The 21,917-nt window shown below is 42.4% G+C and overlaps 1 protein-coding gene across 5 annotated transcripts in view; it reads right to left on the minus strand.

Annotated features, from left to right (window-relative positions):
* Positions 1-794: 794 nt before the first annotated feature.
* Bend6 (BEN domain containing 6) overlaps positions 795-21,917 on the minus strand; it is a 43,128-nt gene continuing 22,005 nt past the window's right edge. Inside the window, exons 2-8 of one of the 5 annotated variants that reach the window (XR_009586801.1) lie at positions 19,717-19,998; positions 16,592-16,769; positions 11,792-12,012; positions 10,344-10,536; positions 9,253-9,387; positions 7,941-8,646; positions 4,845-5,183 (exon numbers count right to left, since the gene is read on the minus strand). Coding sequence is in view for 4 of the 5 variants with exons in the window: in XM_060369826.1 (XP_060225809.1) it covers positions 9,266-9,387; positions 10,344-10,536; positions 11,792-12,012; positions 16,592-16,769; positions 19,717-19,884 (882 nt within the window). In the remaining variant the exon portion in view is untranslated. Of the gene's footprint in view, positions 2,198-4,844; positions 5,184-7,372; positions 8,647-9,252; positions 9,388-10,343; positions 10,537-11,791; positions 12,013-16,591; positions 16,770-19,716; positions 19,999-21,917 lie in introns of those variants that run through there. The other 4 variants (XM_060369826.1, XM_021659794.2, XM_060369828.1 and 1 more) reach the window with 4 other exon arrangements.

Raw genomic sequence — 21,917 nt, forward strand, 5'->3', positions numbered from 1 at the left:
AAAGAAGCCTTGGTCCAATGCGGCCAAGGCTGAGCCTTATTCTGGCAACCAAACTTGGTAATCTGCAAGAGTCTCCCGTGTGGTACCGGTTTTGAAGCCACGAAAGGGTCATCGCTGCTTCCAGTATGGGTTAGTCCTGCAAGCCTGACTGGGGTGACAAGGGAATGAAAGACAGACACACAGACACTCAAAAAGCTGGGATCAGGGTGTGTGTGTGTGGAGTATTTGCTCCGGTAGAGCAGAACCAACAACCTAGCATGCCATATCTATCATGCACAGCCCAGGAGGAGGCTCTCGGCCTGCTGATCACATACAGCGAGTTTCAGGTGGATGTCTCTGTGGGGCATCAGTCTCAGGGTGCAGCCGCCTGAGAGGAACAAGCTGCTGTTGCTGGTTTTGTTTGCGCATAATCGTTCACAAGCACTTGTATTTGGGCGAGAGGAAGGCTTTGCCAACGCCTTTGAGGCTCCACCAGTTCCCACAGTTCTGAGGCAATGATCCTTGTCGATAATACACACTCACTCCGGACTCTGCCCACTCCTTACACGCTCAGGACTTCACCCATTCCTTACCACACTCACTCGGGAATTTACACATCTACTCGGGGTTTCCTCTGCTCTCCACAGGGTCACAGGGAGCAGCTGAGGCTTGGCACCGTAAGAGTCGGCAGAGACTACTGGTGAAGAGGTGAGTATTTTAATGTGTCAGAGAAGAAGCCTTCTGCCTAGACAGAAAAAAAAAAATAAATTTTTTCCCTGAATATAATTATGAAACAAAAAGAATAAGAAAGTGCATTGGTTTTCAATGGAGTTAGACTTTATTTAATTAAAAGTAGCAAATGTTGCATAATTCATTGAGATTATTTGTTTTGTACAAGTGCATTGTTATATCAAGCAAACTTTAGAGAGTACTCCCTGGCTTCACTGCACTTTAGAAACCCCCTCTTTACAAGCTTCACCAACACTTTACACACTCAAAAAGCGTAACTTCACGGGCATGGTGGTACACACCTTTAATCCCAGCTCTGTTGAGGCAAAGGCAGGTGGATCTCTGAGTTTGGGGCCAGCATGATCTACAGAGTTTATTCCAGACAACCAGGGTTACATAGAGAAACCCTGTTTCAGAAAGACAGAAAGAGAGAGAGAAAGGGAGAGGGAGAGAGAGAGAGAGAGAGAGAAGAAAAAGGCATAGTTTCATATTGCAAAGTAGTTAGGTGATCTTCTATCAAGTGAAAAGTCTTTGAATAATAGTTTATCTTTTGTTGATTTACAAAATGGCATTTTCTGGACCATTATTAAACCACCATTTTTTTCAATTATTTTTTTCTTCTGCTACAGTAGAAATAAACACGTTAAAATCAAGCAGTTTAGCATCACAGCTGATCAAACATGATGTTGTGTCCCACGTGCACTCTAGGTGATATGTTTATTGCACATCTGAGTCTGGGATGCTTGCTTTGGACAATGGATACTGAGAGGTTTGTCTCCTTCACCAGAGACTGTTAGAAATATCAGTGCCTCGAATTAACAAACAAAAACGGGACTTTAGGCTTTTAAGAGCGTGTTGGGATAGTTGAATATTGAAAAGACCTTTATGTTTTAGGTGTGTTTTTTTTTTTTCCATAATCCTATTGCACACATCTTTAGATCACAAAATAACCTCGTCACTTTATTGTTAAGTCACCATTACTTGGCTAGGCATGGTTATCGCTGCTTAGGCTCACTTTGTTCCTTTTGTATTTGTAGACGTGCATCATTTCCATTGCATTTTTACCAAACATGTGCTTGATAAATCCCTCCCCCCGAAAAAGAAAAACCATAATGGGGAGCCACTGATAATAATTATGCATAATGTTTGTTGAGGACCATGACTGACTGGAGGCATGATGTTTTTGTTGCTGTGATAAGAGCTGATATTATCCTAAGTTAGTTCCACAGGGAAGTATTTGGGGCTGTGAAAAAAAATGCATATTTCCAAAGAAACCATATTGCATGCTTGTCTGGCAGACGTTCTCTGGTTCGATGCATCACTGGCGATTAGCAGGAGCTCTGCATGCAGCTTCCTCAGCCAGTGTGTCGCTCCACCAGGAAAGCCATGGCTACTACAAGATGCTATTCATCCAGTCTTTGACATGTCTCAGAATCACCAGCAAATCCAATGTTCGACGTAAAACCAAACATGCTTTATTTTAAGATACCTGTAGTAATAAAAGATCAGACTTCAAAGAGATGCAAATTTGTATGGGAAGAAAAGAACCATTGCTATTGAGATGTCCTATGTAATTGTTTTATAATTTACAGGTATCCCAGCATAGAAAACAGTTAAAAATGTTTTATATTAATTCTTATTTGAAGTGATTAAATTTCATTAGCTAAATTTAAAAGCAAGGTAAAATGAACCCCCTATACCAGTCAATCATTAAAAAAAATTATCAACCATTCTGTATAATATTCTTCAGTAATGTTTACTGGTTGCTTATTGGTTAGCAGTTCTCCAAACCTGGTTCACCTGATTCACCTGAGGAGAGAGAAGCAGGTAGATGACCTTCAGATCTTTGTTCTCCCTCCTCTTCTCCAAATCCAGCCTCCAGTCTCGTCTACAGCTCTGCAGCAGACTGTCTGCTGTGGCCTCCCTTCCTCTCTCCCCCATCTCCAGTGGACCATACTGATCTTCTCATACAGGTCCTCTCACCACTCCATCCCTGGTGTCACCCTCCAACTCCCTCGGACATCCCCTGGGAACCCTTTGGCCTTTGCCAGAAAAGCAGAGACTTCATTCCACCTCCTCTCCTCCGTATCCTATCCCCAAGTCTAATTCCCAGTGCTGTGGCAGCCTACTGGCTATAGCCTCTCCTCGCTCTCTGCCCCCATTCCCAGGGGACTAAGCAGATCTCAGTGCACACCCTGCTTCTCCTCCTGTGGACTCCCTCAGCCCACTTCTCTCCCATCTCCATTGCAACTGTTCCAGCTTCGAGGGGGAAGGTTTTCCCAATGCAAGTGTTACAGCTCTGAAGGGAGAGGTACCCTGGCAGTTGGGTGCAAGCAATACCACAAATTCACACCACACAACCAACCTCATTCAAGAGATTTATTGGGAAAGACATAGGAGGGGTCGCTGCCTCTGCTCAGGAGAGAGACAGCAGGAAACTGAGCGGGAAGCAGGCTTATAGAGGGTTTCTTGGAGGCAGTGTTTTCCAGGGTGGGGATTGGTGAGATTTCAAGTCCTGAGCTTGGGGCCTTTGGAAGTCCTGAGGGATGAGCCTGCCTACTCTGCATTTCAAGCAGATTACTTCTATCACTAACTGTCAGCTCCCAATACAAGAAGCCTTCTAATCAGAGCCTCCAGAGGCTATATCTGGTAGGATCTCAGAAGCATTTCTACCTGACAACCTGCAGCCACCATCTCCTTAAGATCCAGAAAGGGCACAGAAACCAAGGCACAAAACAACAACCACTCAACAAACACAAGACCAGATATTAGTACCTAGAAGTATAATCATTTGGAACCCAGATGCCTATACTCTAGTGTGAAAACACCATCAATTACAGCCAGGACAATATGTCTTCACTACAGCCCAGCAATCCTACCACAGCAGGCCCTGAATACTACAACATATAGCTCAAGCACAAGACAAAGACATTAAGACAGCTTGCATAAACAACAGGAAATCAACAATCACTGGTCACTGATGTCTCTCAGTATCAATGGTCTCAGTTCCCCAATAAATAAGCATAGTCTAACAGAATGAATGTGAAACAGGATTCATTTTTCTTCCCCATCCCAGAGAAACACACCTTAACAACAAAGATAGACATTACCTCAGAGTACAGGTTGGAAAAAGATACTCCCAGCAAATGAACCCAAGAAGCAAGTTGGCATAGCCATTTTAATGTCTAACAAAATAGACTTCAAAACAAAGCTAATAAGCAAAAGATATGGAGGACACTGCATACTCATCAAAGAAAAATTTCACTAAGAGAACACTGCTGTTCTTAACATGTGTGCACCAAACCCAAAGAGAATCACGATCATGAAAGGAAACTCCACTACAGCTTAAATCACACATTGTCCCTCACCCAGTGAAAGCAGGAGACAAAATAAGACAGACTCAGAAGGCAATGCCTATTCTTTCCTAGGCAGAATCTAGATTTAAATTCATAGATGTGCATACACATGTGGGAAATGAGGATAGCCTACGGTAATCTGGGAGGAAAGGGGTGGGGGACAGAAGAGGGTAACATAATATATATGTCACTAAAGCAGAAAGGGGGGTGTTCACGGGGCAAAGGGGACACAGCAAGATGGGGAAAGCGATTAGGTGGAAAGGCAGTGAAGAAGTAAGGGCGTGGGTATGAAATATCACAGTTAAACCCATCTCTATGTGTGCGCATCACAGAATAAACTTTTAAAACTCAGAAGAAGTTGAAGTTCATGAAATCAAGTGGGTTCCTGAAGTTCATAGAACAGGCTCTCCAACAAGGTACCCTGTCCGCAGATCAATAGTTGCGATGGTTGATTTCATGTGTCAACCATTGGACACTGTTGTTGGGTCAAATTTCTGCTTAGGGGCTTCCTTGAATGTATTTTAAAACTTAAGTCATTACTTGGACAAGGCAGAATATCTCTTTCTAGATGTGTACAGCTGAAAATCTTAAGGACTGACATCCTCCAAGGGAGAAGAAAATTTGCCTCTTCATGGCCTTCTACTCTGACCCCAGCATGAACTCCCCTCTGTTCTGCACCCCGGTGCAGCTTGACACCCCTACAACTGAATGAACAAATTTCCTGAGAGGCCCTCCCCCCCGCTCTCTCTACACATAAATATAACTCACCTACATCTTATTGCACCTGTCTTTCAAGAGAGCTGTGTGCTGTGGCTTGTTACTCAGTGTCTCCCACACTGGCGGCTTCTCACTGTGTTGAGGCTGAGGTGGTGGAACCTTCATGAGGTGCAGATTTAGAGGAAGGAGGGTCAGTCACTGGGGGCACCATGCTTGGAAGGGATGTGCTTTGCTCACTATTGCAAGAGCCGGCTGTCAGAGGAGTGTCTGGTCCTGAGTCTCTGGCTTCCTGTCTTGCGTGTGCTCTCTGCTCCGTGACCTCCCACTACTGCCACAAAACCCTCCAGGATGTGCTAACAAGGGTGAACAGCATGTGGGTCTTCCAGATCTTAGCCTTTCGTCCTATAAGATCATGAGCCAAAGAGAACTTCTTGTACTTTCATTCCTTATGCACTGATTTTGTTACTATAACAGGGCCCAGACTTCAGTAGCCACCCTTCCCCCCACAAGACCTTAACACAACTGACTCCATGATGGAAGTACCATTCAGGCAGTAACAACTCAGCAGGTAGACAGTACCACCGGCCAAAATGAAAACAAAGACCCAATCCATTCAGGTCCATAGCGCTGGAACGTCTGGAAATGTTCTAACCTTGCTTTCTGGCTTCTGTAGTTCTGCTTCTGGCTGTATTTGTTAACTGAGGCATGTCAGTGCAGGACATGGTGTTTTGTGCTTTAAAGCTCACCTGACAAAGGCTCAGTGCTACAGTGAAATCCTAAACACCCAGTGTAGTCACTGGCTGGCTAATAAAGATTTTCTCTTGGCTTAACCCCATGCCCAGCAGTCTTCCCCAGAATACTTATAGTAATTGAAATGGGCTACACAAAAAGGAAAACCTGATACAGCTGCTGTCTGCTGGTCAACAGTCATATGGCTGTGGCAATTCATTTGATTTCTTCATTTGGGCTAGTGTTTCTTAACTTCAGTGGTGGGTCCTTGCTGGGGAGGGTGCAGCTTTCCTGTGAATTGCAGGCTGGTCAGTAGCACTTCTGACCACTAGGTGGCAGTAGTGGCACCCAGATGTGAAAACCAAAGGCTTTCCATCCAGACAGTTCAAAACATCTGACAGTGCTGAGACTTATGGCCAACTGTTGGGCAGAGTGCATGGATTCTTATGAAAGAAGTGGGAAATAGGAAATCTGGAGAGGACAGGAACTCCACAAGGAGAGCAACAGAACCAGAAAATTTGAACACAGGGAACTTCCCAGAGACTCATACCCCAACCAAGTACCATGCATGGAGATAACCTAGAACCCCTGCACAGATGTAGCCCATGGCAGTTTAGTGTCCAAGTGGGTTCCATAGTAATGGAAAGAGGGACTGCCTCTGACATAATCTGATTGGCCTGCTCTTTGATCACCTCCCACTGAGGGGGGAGCAGCCTTACCAGGCCACAGAAGATGACAATGCAGCCACTCCTGATGAGATCTGATAGACAAAGATCAAAAGGAAGGAGAGGAGTATCAGTGGACTTGGGGAGGGGCATGCGTGAAGAAGGGGGAGGGAGGGTGGGACCGGGAGGGGAGGAGGGAGGGGCTTATGGGAAGATACAAAATGAATAAAGTATAATTAATAAAATAAAAATTAAAAAAATTAATTAATTAAAAAACAATTAAAAAATCTGACGGGAGCAAGAGGGCAAAATAACCTTTGACCCTTTGTTTAAACAGCATTGTATGAAAGCATCTGTGTTATAACATAAACATAAGAAATATTCTGTTAGAGACAGGCAGCTTTGAGAATTTTGGGAGCAGGCTCTTCTGTCTTCAGCTCAGTACAGGTAAGATACCCTATACTTCTGTAACCCTTATAAATAAAACTTTCTTTAGGTCTTGTAAGAAACAAACGAGAACTAGAAAAGGCCATGAAGACTGGTGTCTGGGAGCTCTTAGCAGGCAGCTAGAGGGCAGGCATGGGATGGGAACAAAGGGACTTTTCAAAGAGGAAGGCGGGGTTTAGCTCTTCTCTCAAAGAAAAGAAACCTGGTTAGAAAGGAGCTGTCCTTTCAAAACAAGTCAGCCAGTGACGGCCTGCGCTCTGCAGTCATTTTCCTGAAGAATACTGCGTGTTGGCGTGTGAGGCAAGGCAGGGCTAGGGTTTGCCTAAGTAAACCACCACTAAGCTTCTGTTGAATTTTCTGTTGAGAGAAAATTACAGAGCCGTTCCAGTAGATGGTGCTGTGGCTAAGTCAACAGGAACAATAAAAAAAAAAAAAAAAAAAAAAGCAAGAAAGAAAGAGAGAAAGAAAGAAAGAAAGAAAGAAAGAAAGAAAGAAAGAAAGAAAGGTGATTGTCTTTTCTGGCAGCCTCTTTCCCCACGTCTTTAGGACATAATTTGTATGACTCCAAATGAAGGATATATCCTACCTACAAGTTTCCATTCTAGTGTTGATTTCCAAATCTTATTCGAAGTTCTTATCCTTCCTAGTCGAAGAAGAAGAAGAAGAAGAAGAAGAAGAAGAAGAAGAAGAAAGAAGAAGAAGAAGAAACAAACAAACAAAAAAAATAGGCCCAGGATCACAAGAACAGAGTGTGTTCACAGAAAAACATTTGTCATTTATTTAAATTTTTATGGGACAAGATCTTGCCTTAAAGGGAAGCATAGTCTAGTACAATGTAGCCCAGGTTAGCCTAGAACTCAAGGCCTCCCATTTGTTGAATCACAAGCACAAAACATTAGGCCCCGATCCTCTGGTTTGATTTGAATTTATTCGGATCAAGGCGCTTTAATCGCACTGTTACTGGCAGGTATAAGCAACACTGATGTAAAAATCTCTCGATGTTCATTCCCTTTGGTGGCTGGCGCAGTCAGAGACGTCTGCTGAGCCTCTGCTCTACGGTGTAAGGATGGTGTTGAGTGGGGCATTAAAACACTTTATGGAGTTCTGAAGTATGATAGTGTGCTCCAAAAGAGAGCCGTGAAGAGCCGTGAACGTGAAGAGCTGGCTATGTGGCACTCAGGAGAAACCTCGGGTAACCTCGGGTCAGCATCAGAAGTTCCGGGGCACGCAGCACCAGAAAGCTCACAGTTAGAAAGACACAAAGTTCACCACATGCTGAAGTTTATAAAGGCTCAACGGGTAACAGGGAGACAACTACCTTTTCCTGCTGTAGCTCTTCAAGAGGCCCCGCTGGTGTGTGGGCTGACGGCCAGAGCGCCACCGCTGCTATTCTCTGTAGCTTGTTCTCTTTTCCTCGGTCTATCTTTAGGAAAAGAGGCTCACTGTTGCCGGAACTGGCCCTACTGTGTAACAAGGCGGAAACAGGACCCTCAAGAACCCTCGAGCTGACAGCAGCCATGGGCGGGGGACGGGGTGGGTTACTGCAGCACAGAGTTCCATATCCCGCGTGGAATGCAGTCTCAAGGAATGAAGGCAGTAGGACTGTATAAAAACTCTGCACAATTGGGTACAAATTCAACCCCCAGAACCCACTGTGTGGAAGGTGAGCACCACGGCCTGCTCTTTACTTCTGCACTGTGGTCACGTGCACGTGTGTGTATGTGTGATTACACACTAAATAAATGTAAAAACAGGAGACATTTTTATGCGTTAAGCGAACCCTACTAAAATGTTGGTTCTATCTACCTCCATGAGTCGATGGAAACATCATTAGTACAAGCATATGTACTTTTTTCCCCCACAGTTTTTCCATGAAAACAGTGGAGAAGAGAGTGTGTTAGGTAGCTTTCAGCTACTGTGACAACTATCCTGGGCAAGCATTTAATGGGGAGAAAAGGTCCATGTAGTCTCTTGGTGGTCGTTTCTGTCCATGACTGACTGTCCCTGTAGTCGCTCAGCTGGGCCTGTGGGGAGGAACAGCAAAGGGGGGAGTGTGTGGTGAAGCCCCCTGTGAAAGGAAGGCACAGAAAAGGAAGAGGAAGAGATCAAGATCCCCCAGTCTCCTTCAGAGGCATGCCTCAATAACCAGAAGAGCTTCCGTGAGGACCAAACTCCCAGAGTTCCTAGCATCTCCCAGAAGCACCAGGCAGGAGGCAAGGCCTTTAGCTCATGGGAACACACTGAATATACATTACAGCAGAGAGATTTCATTGCAAAGCTGAAACGACCAACCTTCCACCTCACATATTTGCACGGGTCAATGCCTGACTTTTGAAAAACAAACAAACAAACAAACAACAAACAAAAACCATATTAAATTGTAATAACTGACTTTAAGAGCAACCTGTACCCGTCCCAGTATCTGAGAGGTTCTCGGGAGGAAAGAGGCACCTTGCTGGACGGGATTCAGCACTGCCCAAGTTGACATCCCTCCTCAGCCCTCCTCCTACCCGTAGCAGCATCTCGCGGTCCCCTAGGACCTTCTAGTTGAGCATGTGGAAAATGCCAGTCCGAGGTACAGCAGGGTGGAGTCTGTGATATGAGAGAGGGTGAGCGTTTGAAAGACATACCGGCAGCATCTACTTAACATCCCGAGAGCTGAGCTTTGCTCACATTCGGCTTTTTGGTGCAGTTATTCAGCTTTTGTCCTATCATCCTTCTAACTGACGCATCATCAGCGCTGGGGAACACCTGCTTCGTCACTCCTGGAAAAGATCACAGTGGCACACACAAGAGTGCTGCGTGAGGAGTTTGTACCCTATGAACGGAGGCAAATCATACTTCCGTCAGTTTCCCGAAAGGAGCCCAATTAGTCACGACATATTTAAGCAGATGAAGATGGTCAGGTTTCCAAAGCATAGCCAAAGCCAACAGAAGGGCGGTTCTATAAATACCTCATGTATGTCTGTCCCCCTCCCACATCATTTGGATTTAACCCTTTTATTTGCTGTGAACTCCACGCTTTTGTTCCAAGCCGTCAAGGACTGGTTTCATGCGTTTCTTACATTAGTCAAAACAAACCAATCACTTGTAATTAAGAAACAGTAAACAAAGAGCTCCGTCAGAGAGTCTCTAAAATTTTTGGATGTTTGCATAAAACAAAACTAAAACTGGGGAAGGTGTTCGTTTTTAAGGAGATTCACTAATTTTAAAACTATATGGTTAAAACGATCTCTTTCTAGAAACATATAACTAACAAAGAGAAAACAATACAAATCGCTACTGAAAATTTTAAAATAGAGAAATTGTTATTTTCTGAAGCTTTGAATTTTATTAATCCAAACTTCTCCATTTTAGAGACTTGACTTTTAGTTCAGCATCCATTTTTTTTTTCCCTTTTTGAGACAAGATCTTACACAGCCTGGGCCGGCTGCTGACTCTGCTGTGCAGTCAGGAATGACCTTGAACTCCTGACCCTCTCATCACCACCTCTCAAGTGTTGATGTTACAAGCAGGCGCCACCATGGCCAGATTTCATAACCATTTTAATAAAAAAGTTTTCCTATCTTTTCATATTTAACAACAATACTAGATTATTTTTTTTCATAAAAAAATAAAATTGAAAACAAAACAAAATGAAAAGGACCGGAAACAATAACCAACTGTGAATGGTAACATGATTTCAAGTTCATGGGAAAATACAATGCAATCAAATTATCACCTATGATTTCTTGAACTTCATTCTGATTCATAGCTGGTTTTACAACTTTGTCCCTTGATGTAGAGGATTTTGCCCCAGTCAGACTGTGTGTGGCCATGTATTCATTTGTGTAAAGGACTTGCATTAAATCATTAATAAATTTCTGAGGCTTGCTCTTATTACAACGGGCAATCTGCCATTTTTCAATCTTGAACTAAAAAATAAGAAATGATAACTGAAATTAGAAAGAGATGATACCTGGAGAAATAAAAAAAAATACTAATTAAGACATACCACAAAACATCAGCACTCTTTAAGGTGGTATTTCTTACTTTTTGTAAATATTTTACATTTCACTTAGAGGAAATTATCATATTTGAAATGTCTGTCGGCCTTTGTGAAGTTTTCGCATGAAATATATGCAATTTTTTTTGTTGGGTCATCTAAACGTGACGCCTTCAGGTCAACCGTAGCCTCAGTACTCCGCATTTAAATGTCTGGGGAAATGGAGAAGATAAAGATGTGCCCTCCGAGGCTCGGCTTCCTGTGGGTATGCTACTTCAGTGGAGACACTCAAATGTAGTTAAAGTTACGCATTTTGAGATGGGTAATTATTCTGGATCACCCAGGTTGGTCCAGCGTCCTTAAAAGATGAAGATGGAGATAAAGGGGAGTCCCCCAAAAACCAAAAAGATAAAAAAAGAAAGGAGGAAAGACGTGATGTGAGGGGCATGACTGTGGGGTGGCAGGAGGAGCCCTAAGCTAAGCACGAGGGATGTTAGAAGTGGGGAGGAGCAATCTGCAGCCAGGAAGGAAACTGCAAATTCATTTCTTTAAGCACTGGAAAACAAGTTCTAAATTAGCGCAGAATTTAGTGTATTTACTAAACAGATAAAGAATGTTCCTGCTCACACACTGATTGCAGGCTGGTGAGCTCTGTGCTGGATCCTGAACTTTGGAACTCTGAGATGATAAATTTGTGTTTCGTGAAGCCACTGAGTTTGTGGTAATCTGTTGCATAGCAATAGGAACTTACATACAAAGATTCAGACACTCTGAATATTAGATCGCTAGGACTTCATTGCCACCTTGGAAAAGCCGCTTATACCCGGTTTTAACAAAAGCTTTACATTTTTTAGTTTCCTTTTTTCATTATGAAGAGGAACAGGAGAAAATGGTTGTGCGCATCAAGAATGCGGAGGCCCACCATGTCTCCAGTGACCCAAAGACTCGCCACTCATGCATATTTCTCTCATCGGTGCAAGAGTTTTATGGTTCAAAAGCTGCTTTCTTACTCACGCTTTATTTGCCTTTAGTTTTCTAAACTTGGGGTGTGTTTCACAAATATGAACTTTCATCATTAAAATAAAAGGCTTCTTTGTAATCGGATTCTAAGGGTAGCCACTGAAGTCTGGGCAGAACCACTGCAGCTGTGTCCAGAGAACCAGAGGGAAGGCGTTTCGACCAACCTGCTTCTCACCAGGATTCGGCTCTTCCTCAGCCTTCAGGGAGCTTGGGGAGCTGGAACTAGAGTTGGAATTACTGCATAGAGAGGCAAAGGAATCTGGGGAGGAGTTGTTTGTTGCTCGCCAGAGAGTGGACGCAGGTGTGGATGAGGCTCCTCCACCCTTAAGCAGGGTCTCTGCCATTCCAACCAGCTCTTCAAACTGGGTGACTGCCTGAGGTAACACTGAAATGGCAACAGAAAGGAACATTTTACAAACACTTGGTAGCAATGGCATGGTGTGTGTTTAAAACGTTTTCCTTCTTCTAATAAAATGCTTGATAATGAGTTTCAAAACTTTGGTTATATTTGAATGTCTATGCATCATTTTGAATTAAAAACAATGTTTCAAAAGTTGATTCTTTTCAAACTGCAGGACTATGATTTGAGCACATGGAAGCTCTTGTGTAGTGACATAACTAATCCATTATCAGCCACCTCCTGGGAACCAATGTAACATTAGGCCAAGATACAGTTAGATACAATGTAACATAAGGTCAAGATACAATGTAACCTTAGGTCAGGATACATTTAACCATGGGTTAAAATAAAGTTTGTAATTCCTTAGCCAGAGAGCCAAATTTCATCAACTAACAAAGCTGTTTGGCTGCAACTCAAACCCATGTTGTCACATATTAAAGAGTCTTAGAGATCAACTGAATCACTCTGTTTCTTTTTTGTTATTGGAAACCGACATATTCAAAGTCTCAGAACCGTGTAGACTAGTCTTTGTGCTATAGCTTGTTTGTCTTCTAAGGACAAATAGCTTATCATTGGAGCTGGAAGAGACCATGGACTCGGCCTGATTTAATCCCTCACTCAGTAGTTGAGGGTGCTGCTTGTTCTAGGAAGAAAGACTCTCAATTCCTTTTGGGGAGTATCTTTACTTAGCATTTTTTGATGAACAATAGCTGATGATGTATCCAAACCAGGACATGTGTGCCGCTACTTAATCAATCAGCAATTATTTACTAAACAAGGTAAACCCTTGGATTTTCCTGAAGTGACAGGAGTGTCTGCTAATGGTAGTGAATCCTTGTGAATACACATAGGAGTAGATGCTAACGAAATCACTGGGAGTTGAGTCTTTTGTACCCAATAGTCTGAAGTAGAGACTGGACCCAGAAATCCAAAAAATTCCACCATATGACAAAGTGTTCAAAGGCTATCAATCAACCGATCATACTTACATCCATAAGGAAGCTACAGGAAGTCTTCGGGCTCCAGAACTCTGGAGGAGCTTTCTAAGGGTCAATACTCTATACACAGTCACACAATGACTGAGGACTAAAGTGTACATCACAACAGCTTTATATCTGGTAGCCTAGACTCCGCCCTCTTCCTTTGTATCCTTCTACCCACCCCCAAATAAATACAGCTATGACTATAAGGTAGTTGGTGTCAGACATCTTGGACAAATTTAGCATTTGGATGTTAACTTGTAGACCCAAAGAAAATGTGTAAGTGCCATGAAGACACCATACATGAAGTATTATATGGCTTTGCATGAAACATCATCTGCTGAATGGCTGGGACCCAGCTGGTTGTAGAAACTTTTGGAGGAGCCGCCCACAGCACATGCCTTTCAACATTATACCTGGTCCCTGATTCCTGCCTCGCTTTCTCTTCTTGTCTGTTCTGACATCAGCTGCTTCTCCACCAAATGCACTCCCTCTCTCTAGGCCCAGAAACAGAACCAGATGTCCACAAATTTGACCCTCTCAAACTCTCAGCCACAGGAGCTCTCTTCTTTAAGCTGCTTATAGGAAATATTTTGTCAGAGTACCAGGACTCAAGATGAGGACAGGGATTTGACTCAGGGAGGACAAGATCTTCTCTGAGATGGTCAAGACTGAGCTGAGAGCAGGAGGCAAAGCATGAATTAAGTAGCCACAGAGAAGGAGAGAGGTCATCAGAGGCATAGGAACACCTGCTCTGGAACCCGAAGGGCCAAAACTGGAACTCGGAGAAAAGGGAATCCACCACGAGCCGGGCTTCAAGGCTCTTTGCCGGTTTCTCTGATTATGGAGGTTGGGCACGTGTATCAGCATACCTCCTCCTCATTTCTACTTTCTTACCTTTGTTGGCACTCACCATATTGTGCCAACCATATTGGCACACGGCATCCTGTCCCGGCTCTCCTTCCAATTAACGCTGTTGGGTGAATTGTTGCCTGTTTCATCAGCTTTTCTTGGAAATATGGATTTTTGAAGTTTATTTTACATAGTCAAAGAGGAAATAAAGGAAGGGGATGGGTTTAAGCCAGGAAGTTCTTCGAGACCGAGCAAGAAAGCTCCTTGCTTCAGAGGCGCCTGTTTCTCCAGGTACAGACAAGGTTTGTTTGTTCTACAACTCAACACGAGCCCCTTCAAAGATACTCCTCCCATTTTACACTTTAGTTTCTCTTTCTCAGCCCTGCACAATCCCCTAACATCCATCCACACTGTGTATAAATAATCGATTCCTTTTTTTTTTGCTAATTAGTACTTCACCATTCTGCAGTTCATACTCTGTGATGAATAATCAATTCACCTATTATAGCTACTTGCCATTAGAAGGCATAATTGTGATGATTCTCTAGTATTTTTAGATACTGATACCTCTTTTTTTTTTTTTTCTTTTTGGATAAAATTGCTTCCTGCTGCTCTTTGTCAGAGGACCCCGGTGAAAACAGAGCATACATCTCATTTGCATCTCTGATCGATCATATCAATGCTGAAGAGTCCCGAGAGCATAGCAGGGTCACCAGGTAAACAATGTTTTTAAGACTCAGATCACACTGTTGAGTGGCTCTGCAGAAAGATTCCTCTACTTTACACAGTCATCAACCATTCAAGCCCCTTTCCTTGAATCAGCAATAAGAGGCGTTAATAATTGTTAACAATTTCACCTTTTTGACAGGTCAAAGTTTTAGTACACTCTCAGTTATGAGGTTAAATATATGTGTTTTTGATTATTTGAATTTCTTCCATAAATCATGTGTCAGATCATGGGACGCTAGTGTCTTTTGTTTGTTTGTTTTTTGTTGTTGTTGCTTTACTTTGTTTTGCTACAGGGTCTCATGAAGCCCTGATGAAGGAGTAATAGCCTACTCAACTGTTTCCCCTCTGTTACTGTAGTTTGTTAGGAACTTACAGGGCTTTTATAGAATGTTTATAAGAATGTCTACTTCAGTAGCTCTCAGCCTGTGGGGGGCAACCTTTGGGGGGTCAAATGACCCTTCACAGGGGTCACCTAAGACCATCAGAAAACACAGGTATTTACAGTTCATAATAGTAGCAAAATTACATTTATTATAGTTATGAAGTAGCAATGAAAATAATTTTATGGTTGGGGTCACCACAACACAAGGAACTGTACTAAAGGGTCACAGCGTTAGGAATGGTGAGAACCACCCGTCTAGTGCATAATATTTTGTCTATGACTAACTCCTTTAGACTAGTAAGCATTTTAACATTTTTTTTTTGCCTTAATTCAAGGCTGTGTTTGCACATCTTAAAAGTCTGGTTCCCAGATGGTGGGCAGATGACTGAGCGCTGACTGGATCATGAAGGTTCCACCCTTGTCAATGTATTGACCCATAGGTGGTTTCCTAAGATTTAAAAAAAAAATTATCTAAATTTTTTTTATTCACGTGTGTGTGTCTGTGTGAGTCTCTGCTGACACAAAATTGTGGGTGTCCGAGGGAGCCAGAAAAGGGAATGAAGCTAGAGGTGATGAGGAGGTGAGGCAACTGACATGGGTGCTTGGAACTTGGTCTTCTGAAAGGACAAACAGTAAGAGCTTTTGCCTGCTCAGTCATCTCTCCAGCCCTGGATTCACTGAGAGGTCGTAGAAATGTTGAGAGATGAAGCCTCCATTGTGGTAGGTCACGTGGACACATTCTTGGGGACTCTACCTTGTTCTGACCCTTCCTTCTATGTCTTCACCACTGTAAGACAAGCAACTTTGTTCTTCCATGCCTCTGCCAAGATGCTCTACCTCAGCGTGGCCCAGAAACAACAGACCGTGGCCGAAGACCTCTGAGACCACAACCCCTCGGACATTTGCTCTCAGGTATTCGATGATTGCTGAGGCAAAAGGAGCTGTGCAAACACTTTCCTCTCGGTGTTTATCTCCTACTGTTACCATGCTTTACACACACATACATTGTATATGTACATGTATGATACATTGTATACGTATATCAATTACTCAGAGAATTATAAAATAAATTATGAAATAAAGTGGAACCCAACACAAAATCCTACAGAAAAAAGACAATATCAAGCTGGTTTCCCGCCCCCTCCCCCAGGCTGATCCTTCTCTTCTATTTGCCTCTGGACTGCAGTCATTTTCTAAAGCTGCTGTTGACAACACAGAGGCTCATGTGAAGTCTCTGCAACCAGTAGCACCAGTGGCTCTTAGCAGATCACAAGTTTCCACTTTCCAGAGTCTGGAAACCACATATATTTGTTTGACCTAATTTCCTCCCTCTGAGGTCCAGCATGTCAATAGCTGAAGCTCAGTAAATATCTGTTAAACACTACTACATGAATATAATATTCGGGGCATTGTAAGACGATCTCAACCAGAATGTGTGTAACCAGAAGGCCTCCATATTTAAATTTTGCTATCCACTGAGTTCTTAAAATGGAACTTCTGAGCTCTCTCACGAACTGATTTTTCTTCTCCATTTTAAACTGTGGGTGTGCAATAATACAATACTTTGCACTGATCACACATTGTCCCTTTCATGTCAAACGCCAGCCCCCTTCAGGTTTACCTTGCAGCGTGACCAGAGACTGTCTGAGCCGGCCGTTCTCCTTCCGGGTGTTCGTCAGCTTTGCTCTCAGGTTTCTGACTTTGGTACAGAGCTCCTCTTTGGACAGTTCTGCCAAGGGCGTCTCATCCTCACTGGAGCTCTCGCCAGGCAGGAAGGCATTTCCCGAGTATGGGTCTCTCTAGAACACAAGGCATGCTCTGCAAAAGACACTGCGGTTCCTCTAGCCGCTACCCATGCTCTGGATGCCACTCCGTTAGACCTGCGCATGTCTGCTTCCGCATGCGCCTCCGTGATGCGCGGCCCCAAGTCCGTCCTACCCGCAAGAGCTCGGGACAGGACATAGAAAAGGCTATTCTAAGCAACAGAGTGCAAACCTTCCCCCAAAGGGACACAGAAATCAGAAACGGAAATGAATGATAAATTATTTAGAAAAATGTGTTATACACAATATGTAATCTATGATGTGTAATAGATATTTACATTCAAGTCTCAGGATTACAGAGCTGTGCTTTTTTTTTTTTTTTTATAAGAAGCAGGCTAGGGACGCAGTGCGGTGATGGACGGGTTGCTTAGCCTGTGGTGGGGAGGAAAGGGGCTGAGCACAGCACAGGCAAGACTGAAGATGCCTACTTCCAGAGCAGACAGACTGCAGGGGATCTGAGGACAGGCAGTGCTTTTAACGGAGTTTGTTTCTTTTTAAATAAACATATGCACAGGGAAAAGAAAGCATGTATTCCCTAGGCTCCCTGTCCAAGCAGCAGTGTCTTCCCTTTGTGTGTATCAGAAGTTTTCCTCATGTCAGAGCTTTTTCCTTTTTCTACCCTCAAGCTTCTTTTCCCAAGCTTATACTCTATAAACTTGCGACAGCCAAGGCTACACAGAGAAACCCTGTCTCAAAACAAACAAACAAAAATCCAAACTGGTGGAAAGAATCAGGGATGTCTAAAACATGATTAGGGTGAACTGCAATGGAAACAAATAGAATTACGTAGTTTGGAAAGCTACTGAGATTTTGAGGACAGCCAATTGCCAAAGAAGGCACCAGGGACCCCAGGAGCACGTGCTTAGTCTATCCTCGAGCTACTTGCCTGCACTAGCATTTACAGTAAGACAGTTGATGAAAATCAGACATGTAGATATTAACACCAAGTACTGGTAAGAAAGTATAAATGCAAAAAGGTCTACGCACTGTTCCTGGGCATCTTGCCTGTGGTGGGACCTTCAGAAAAATCATGTTATGTGGCAATGTAATGTTGTGAAAACATCTCTTAGATTCCACAAGATTGAAACTGTTGCTGGACTTCACAGACAGAGTTAATCGTGCACCTCAAGGTCACTTAAGATTGAAGGCTTCTAGCCTACTGTCTGCTCAGCTTTTTTCTTTTAAACCTGCCTTTAAGAGACCAATGTGAGAGACCACCTTACTTGCATACACCCTTTTCTGCCTCAGACCCGGGGTAGTGTGTGTGTGTGTATCATTTGCTGAAGGCAGCCAATCCAGAGGTTGAAAGCAACTGTCTAAAATCTGCCACACAGGTTGAAAGCATCCACTTATGGGTATTGGTTGATAAACAATGTTTGCGGTACTCTCTGTTGTCTGGGTCAGTTAGGGTCAGCTAGAGCCAGTGACTTAATCCCTTGTGAAACTCTGGTGTAGATTTCTGTGAAGTGTCCCATTCCTTCCCCATGTAATGCTTCCTGGGCCACTGAATAAACACAGAGTGAGCCCTTTGTCAGGAGCAGAGTCAGGTCACAGCCTCACAACAGACTTACATAGACACTGCCACACATGGGGAAGACAGCCAGCCAAAGACAGAACAGACAAGACAGGCACACAACGACAAGACACAAGGACAGCTTCACAAGATGGCTTTCAGGATGACACAGATTCCCACTCACAACATACAGTCAACAGAGGTTGGGAGCATGAAGTAGTGATTTCAAATCTGGTTAAATGACGCAAAGGGGTAATTATTGGCGACTCAGAGTTAACCACTAAGGGTTTAATCCATGGAATGGATTGATTAATTAAATAATATCTAGTCAGATGAATAGAAACAAACATGCAATTTCTAAGTCACAAATCATCTTCCTATGTATTTCATATGAATATAAGTTGTGGAGTATAGCTATGCTAACTCAATAGAACTTAGTCATGTTAGTCCTAAAAATAACCAAAAGTGAATAAATCTTTAAGATGATGGTGATGTTAATTTGTTTCTCTACAGAAAATGTTTTACAATTTCTAAGTATCTCATTACATCAAGTCTCATAAACACTTTTTGGAAAATGCAATGCTTATTTAAAAAAATCAGAAACAAACTAGGATTTATATGATATCCATGTGCTACTGGATGATATATATATATATATATATATATACATATATATATATATATTGTGTTTTACAGTATAATGTTCACTACAATATGAAAAATACTGAAAAATCCCTTCCTGTATGATAGCTACCTAAATACCTAAAGGATGGTTCATACAGACAGTAGGATAACAGCTTGTAAAAAAAAAAAAAGCTGTCTGTTGACAGAAAGATCTTTAAATGGTAAGCAGAAAAATCCAAGTACATAGCAGTGTAAATGGTAAGTTACATTGTATTTTGAGATAGAAAAAGCAATAAGTGTGAAATGGGGCAGAGTGGGGCAGAGATGGGAATGAGGAATATTTAAGAACGTGTGACTACAACATGGTACATGTGTTACTAAACATGTACAAATATGTGACTGTATAAAGACATATAAGTAAAACTACAGAATGAACAAGTTGTTGGTTAGTTGTCTAACGTATAGGATGGGAAAGAGATGGTGAGGATGGCCACGATCTAGGTTCTCAACAGAAAAACCAAGAGTAAGTCTTCATGTACAAATATACCAACTTTCACAAAATATTTCAGGAGGAAAAATATTTTCAGGCAGTTTGATGATCTTTTGTTGTCTAGAACAGCAAACAAAATTCGAACAATGACATATCTGGTCCTGGCTGAAATGAAGCAGGAAAACTGTTTATTGACTGTGTTTCTAACTCAGTCTTCAAAAGAGAATTGGAACTATATTCTCTCAGTTGAACAAAGCATTAAAAAGGACAAAGTACTAGAAAAGGGAAGAAAGTACCTGGAAACAACGTTGGGAATTGTGGGCCTCGCTGGTTAGGAAGATGAAATCAAAGCAACAGAAAACCAACCTGTACTTTATCCACCACACTATTTGCATTTTCTGAGTTGGCAGTCTCCGTCCGTTTCCTCTTTCTTTTTCTAAGGACGTGGTTATCCGTAACTTCATCTGCCTGCAAGATCTTCTGCATTTTCCCAATTCGTCAGGGAAGGCTTTCTGAAACCGGTGGAGGCAGGAGCGCCCACGTAGGTGCTGCTCTTCTGCGTGCAGCCAGATCTGCTCCTAAAGACAAAAACAAACCAGAGGGTTCATCATGCTGCTACCTCAGCGTGCTGCCTGCTCAGGTTTAAGGCTTCCACTGACGGTCCTCACTGTTGTCTCACCCACTGGCCAATGTAGCGCACAATTTTACTTGACTCAAAAGCCTTTCAGCTTTGTCATCGCCATCAAGATGCTCATGTTGGGATACGCAGCAAGTTGGCTTTAAAAAAATATCAAATAGTGTACAAACAATTTCCATCTGTTGTGCCTGTCAAGTAGCTATGAAGAAATCTACAATTTTCAAAATTATAAATGTATATAAACAGTATCACAGAGTACTGATGTTATGTACTTCTAGGAAAATAAATACATTGATTTTCATTAAATTTCATTAATACAGCACTCGGATCAAAAGTAAAGTACTCCCAGGAAATCAATAAGAGTTGCTTAGAACTGAGTTTTGCTTTAAAAGGTGTCTTTCTTCCTGAAAACTCTGAAGTCTCACGATGGGAGGTGCCCTTGCTTCAGACTAGATGAGTCTATCAGCAGGGCTGTACTGATGACATTTAACCTTGGTGATGTAAAGCTAGTGCAGCATCTTCAGGTTTTACTCAATCTTCAGAGTAATCTGCTTTAATTGGTTTGTTTTCATAAACGTTTAATTATAATCAATAAAACTTTAAAATGAGATTGGGCATATGAGTTGTCATGAAATATATTGAGACTATTGAACAAACAGCAACATTCTTCTTCTTATCCAATTGCTATAAATGTACCTGCAAACATATTACTCAAAATTTTTTATTCACAAAGTTCATAATAAAACACTGGAGTAACCTTTTGTCATCTATATTTCCCTAAGTAGAGTTTTCTAGGTAACATTACAGTTGGGCATGGTGGTACACACATGTAATCCTAGCACTTGAAAGACAAAGGCAGAAGGGTCTTGTGTTCAAGGCCAGCTTGGGTAACATAGTGATAACCATTTTCAAAATTCCAAAATAAAACAAAATACACAAAAAAGTAAAACAGCAGAAGGACAGCCTTTTGCTTAACTGGGGTTCAAATCGAATGTTTGCTGTCATAAAAATAATTTCAAATGTTGCATTCATGAGCACACATGCACATATGTGTGTGTGTGTGTGTATCTGTGTTTAGGGGCACAACTGCCACATTGTGCTTGTGGAGGTCAGAAAACAATTTGATTGGTTCAAGGGATGGAACTCAGGCTTCCAGACTTGTATGTTTCTTTCCCTTCCTTCTGTCCTTTCTTCGATTTATTTATTTATTTATTATTTATACAGTGTTCCGCCTGCATGTGTGCCAGCAGACCAGAAAAGGGCATCAGATCTTGTTACAGATGGTTGTGAGCCACCATGTGGTTGCTGGGAATTGAACTCAGGACCTCTATGAAGAGCAGAGAGTGCTCTTGACCACTGAGCCATCTCTCCAACCTGCTTATTTGGTTTCTTGATGACTGGCAGTCTGACTGGGTTGAGATGGACTCTCTGTAGCTTTCATTGGGTATCTCTGATGGCTAATGAGAGCTGATACTTTTTTCATGTGTTTAATGGCACATCTGTTCATTTTCTTTCCCCCATTAATGATGAGGCTGTTTGGTTTATTGTTGTTTGAATTTTGATGGGGATTGCATTGACTCTGTAGATTAATGTTGGTAGCACATTTTTACAATATTGATACATCACAGGGTTCTTTGGTTTTACCTGTCCAGTATTCTGAATGCCTGGCCTCCTAAGTGCTGGCTTTACAGGTGTGAACCACCAGGAGCAAATACTTACCTTTTGTACAAGCCCTTAAGGAAAGTTTTATGTTTGTGTAGTTTTTCTTTCAAGATAGATTTCATGCTGATAGAAACTGGTATATACTGATATCAACCTATGAGCTAATAAAAATTTAAATTGAGAACAGATTAAGGGAGA

Source organism: Meriones unguiculatus, chromosome 16, assembly GCF_030254825.1.
Source record: "Meriones unguiculatus strain TT.TT164.6M chromosome 16, Bangor_MerUng_6.1, whole genome shotgun sequence".
Taxonomy (NCBI): domain Eukaryota; kingdom Metazoa; phylum Chordata; class Mammalia; order Rodentia; family Muridae; genus Meriones; species Meriones unguiculatus.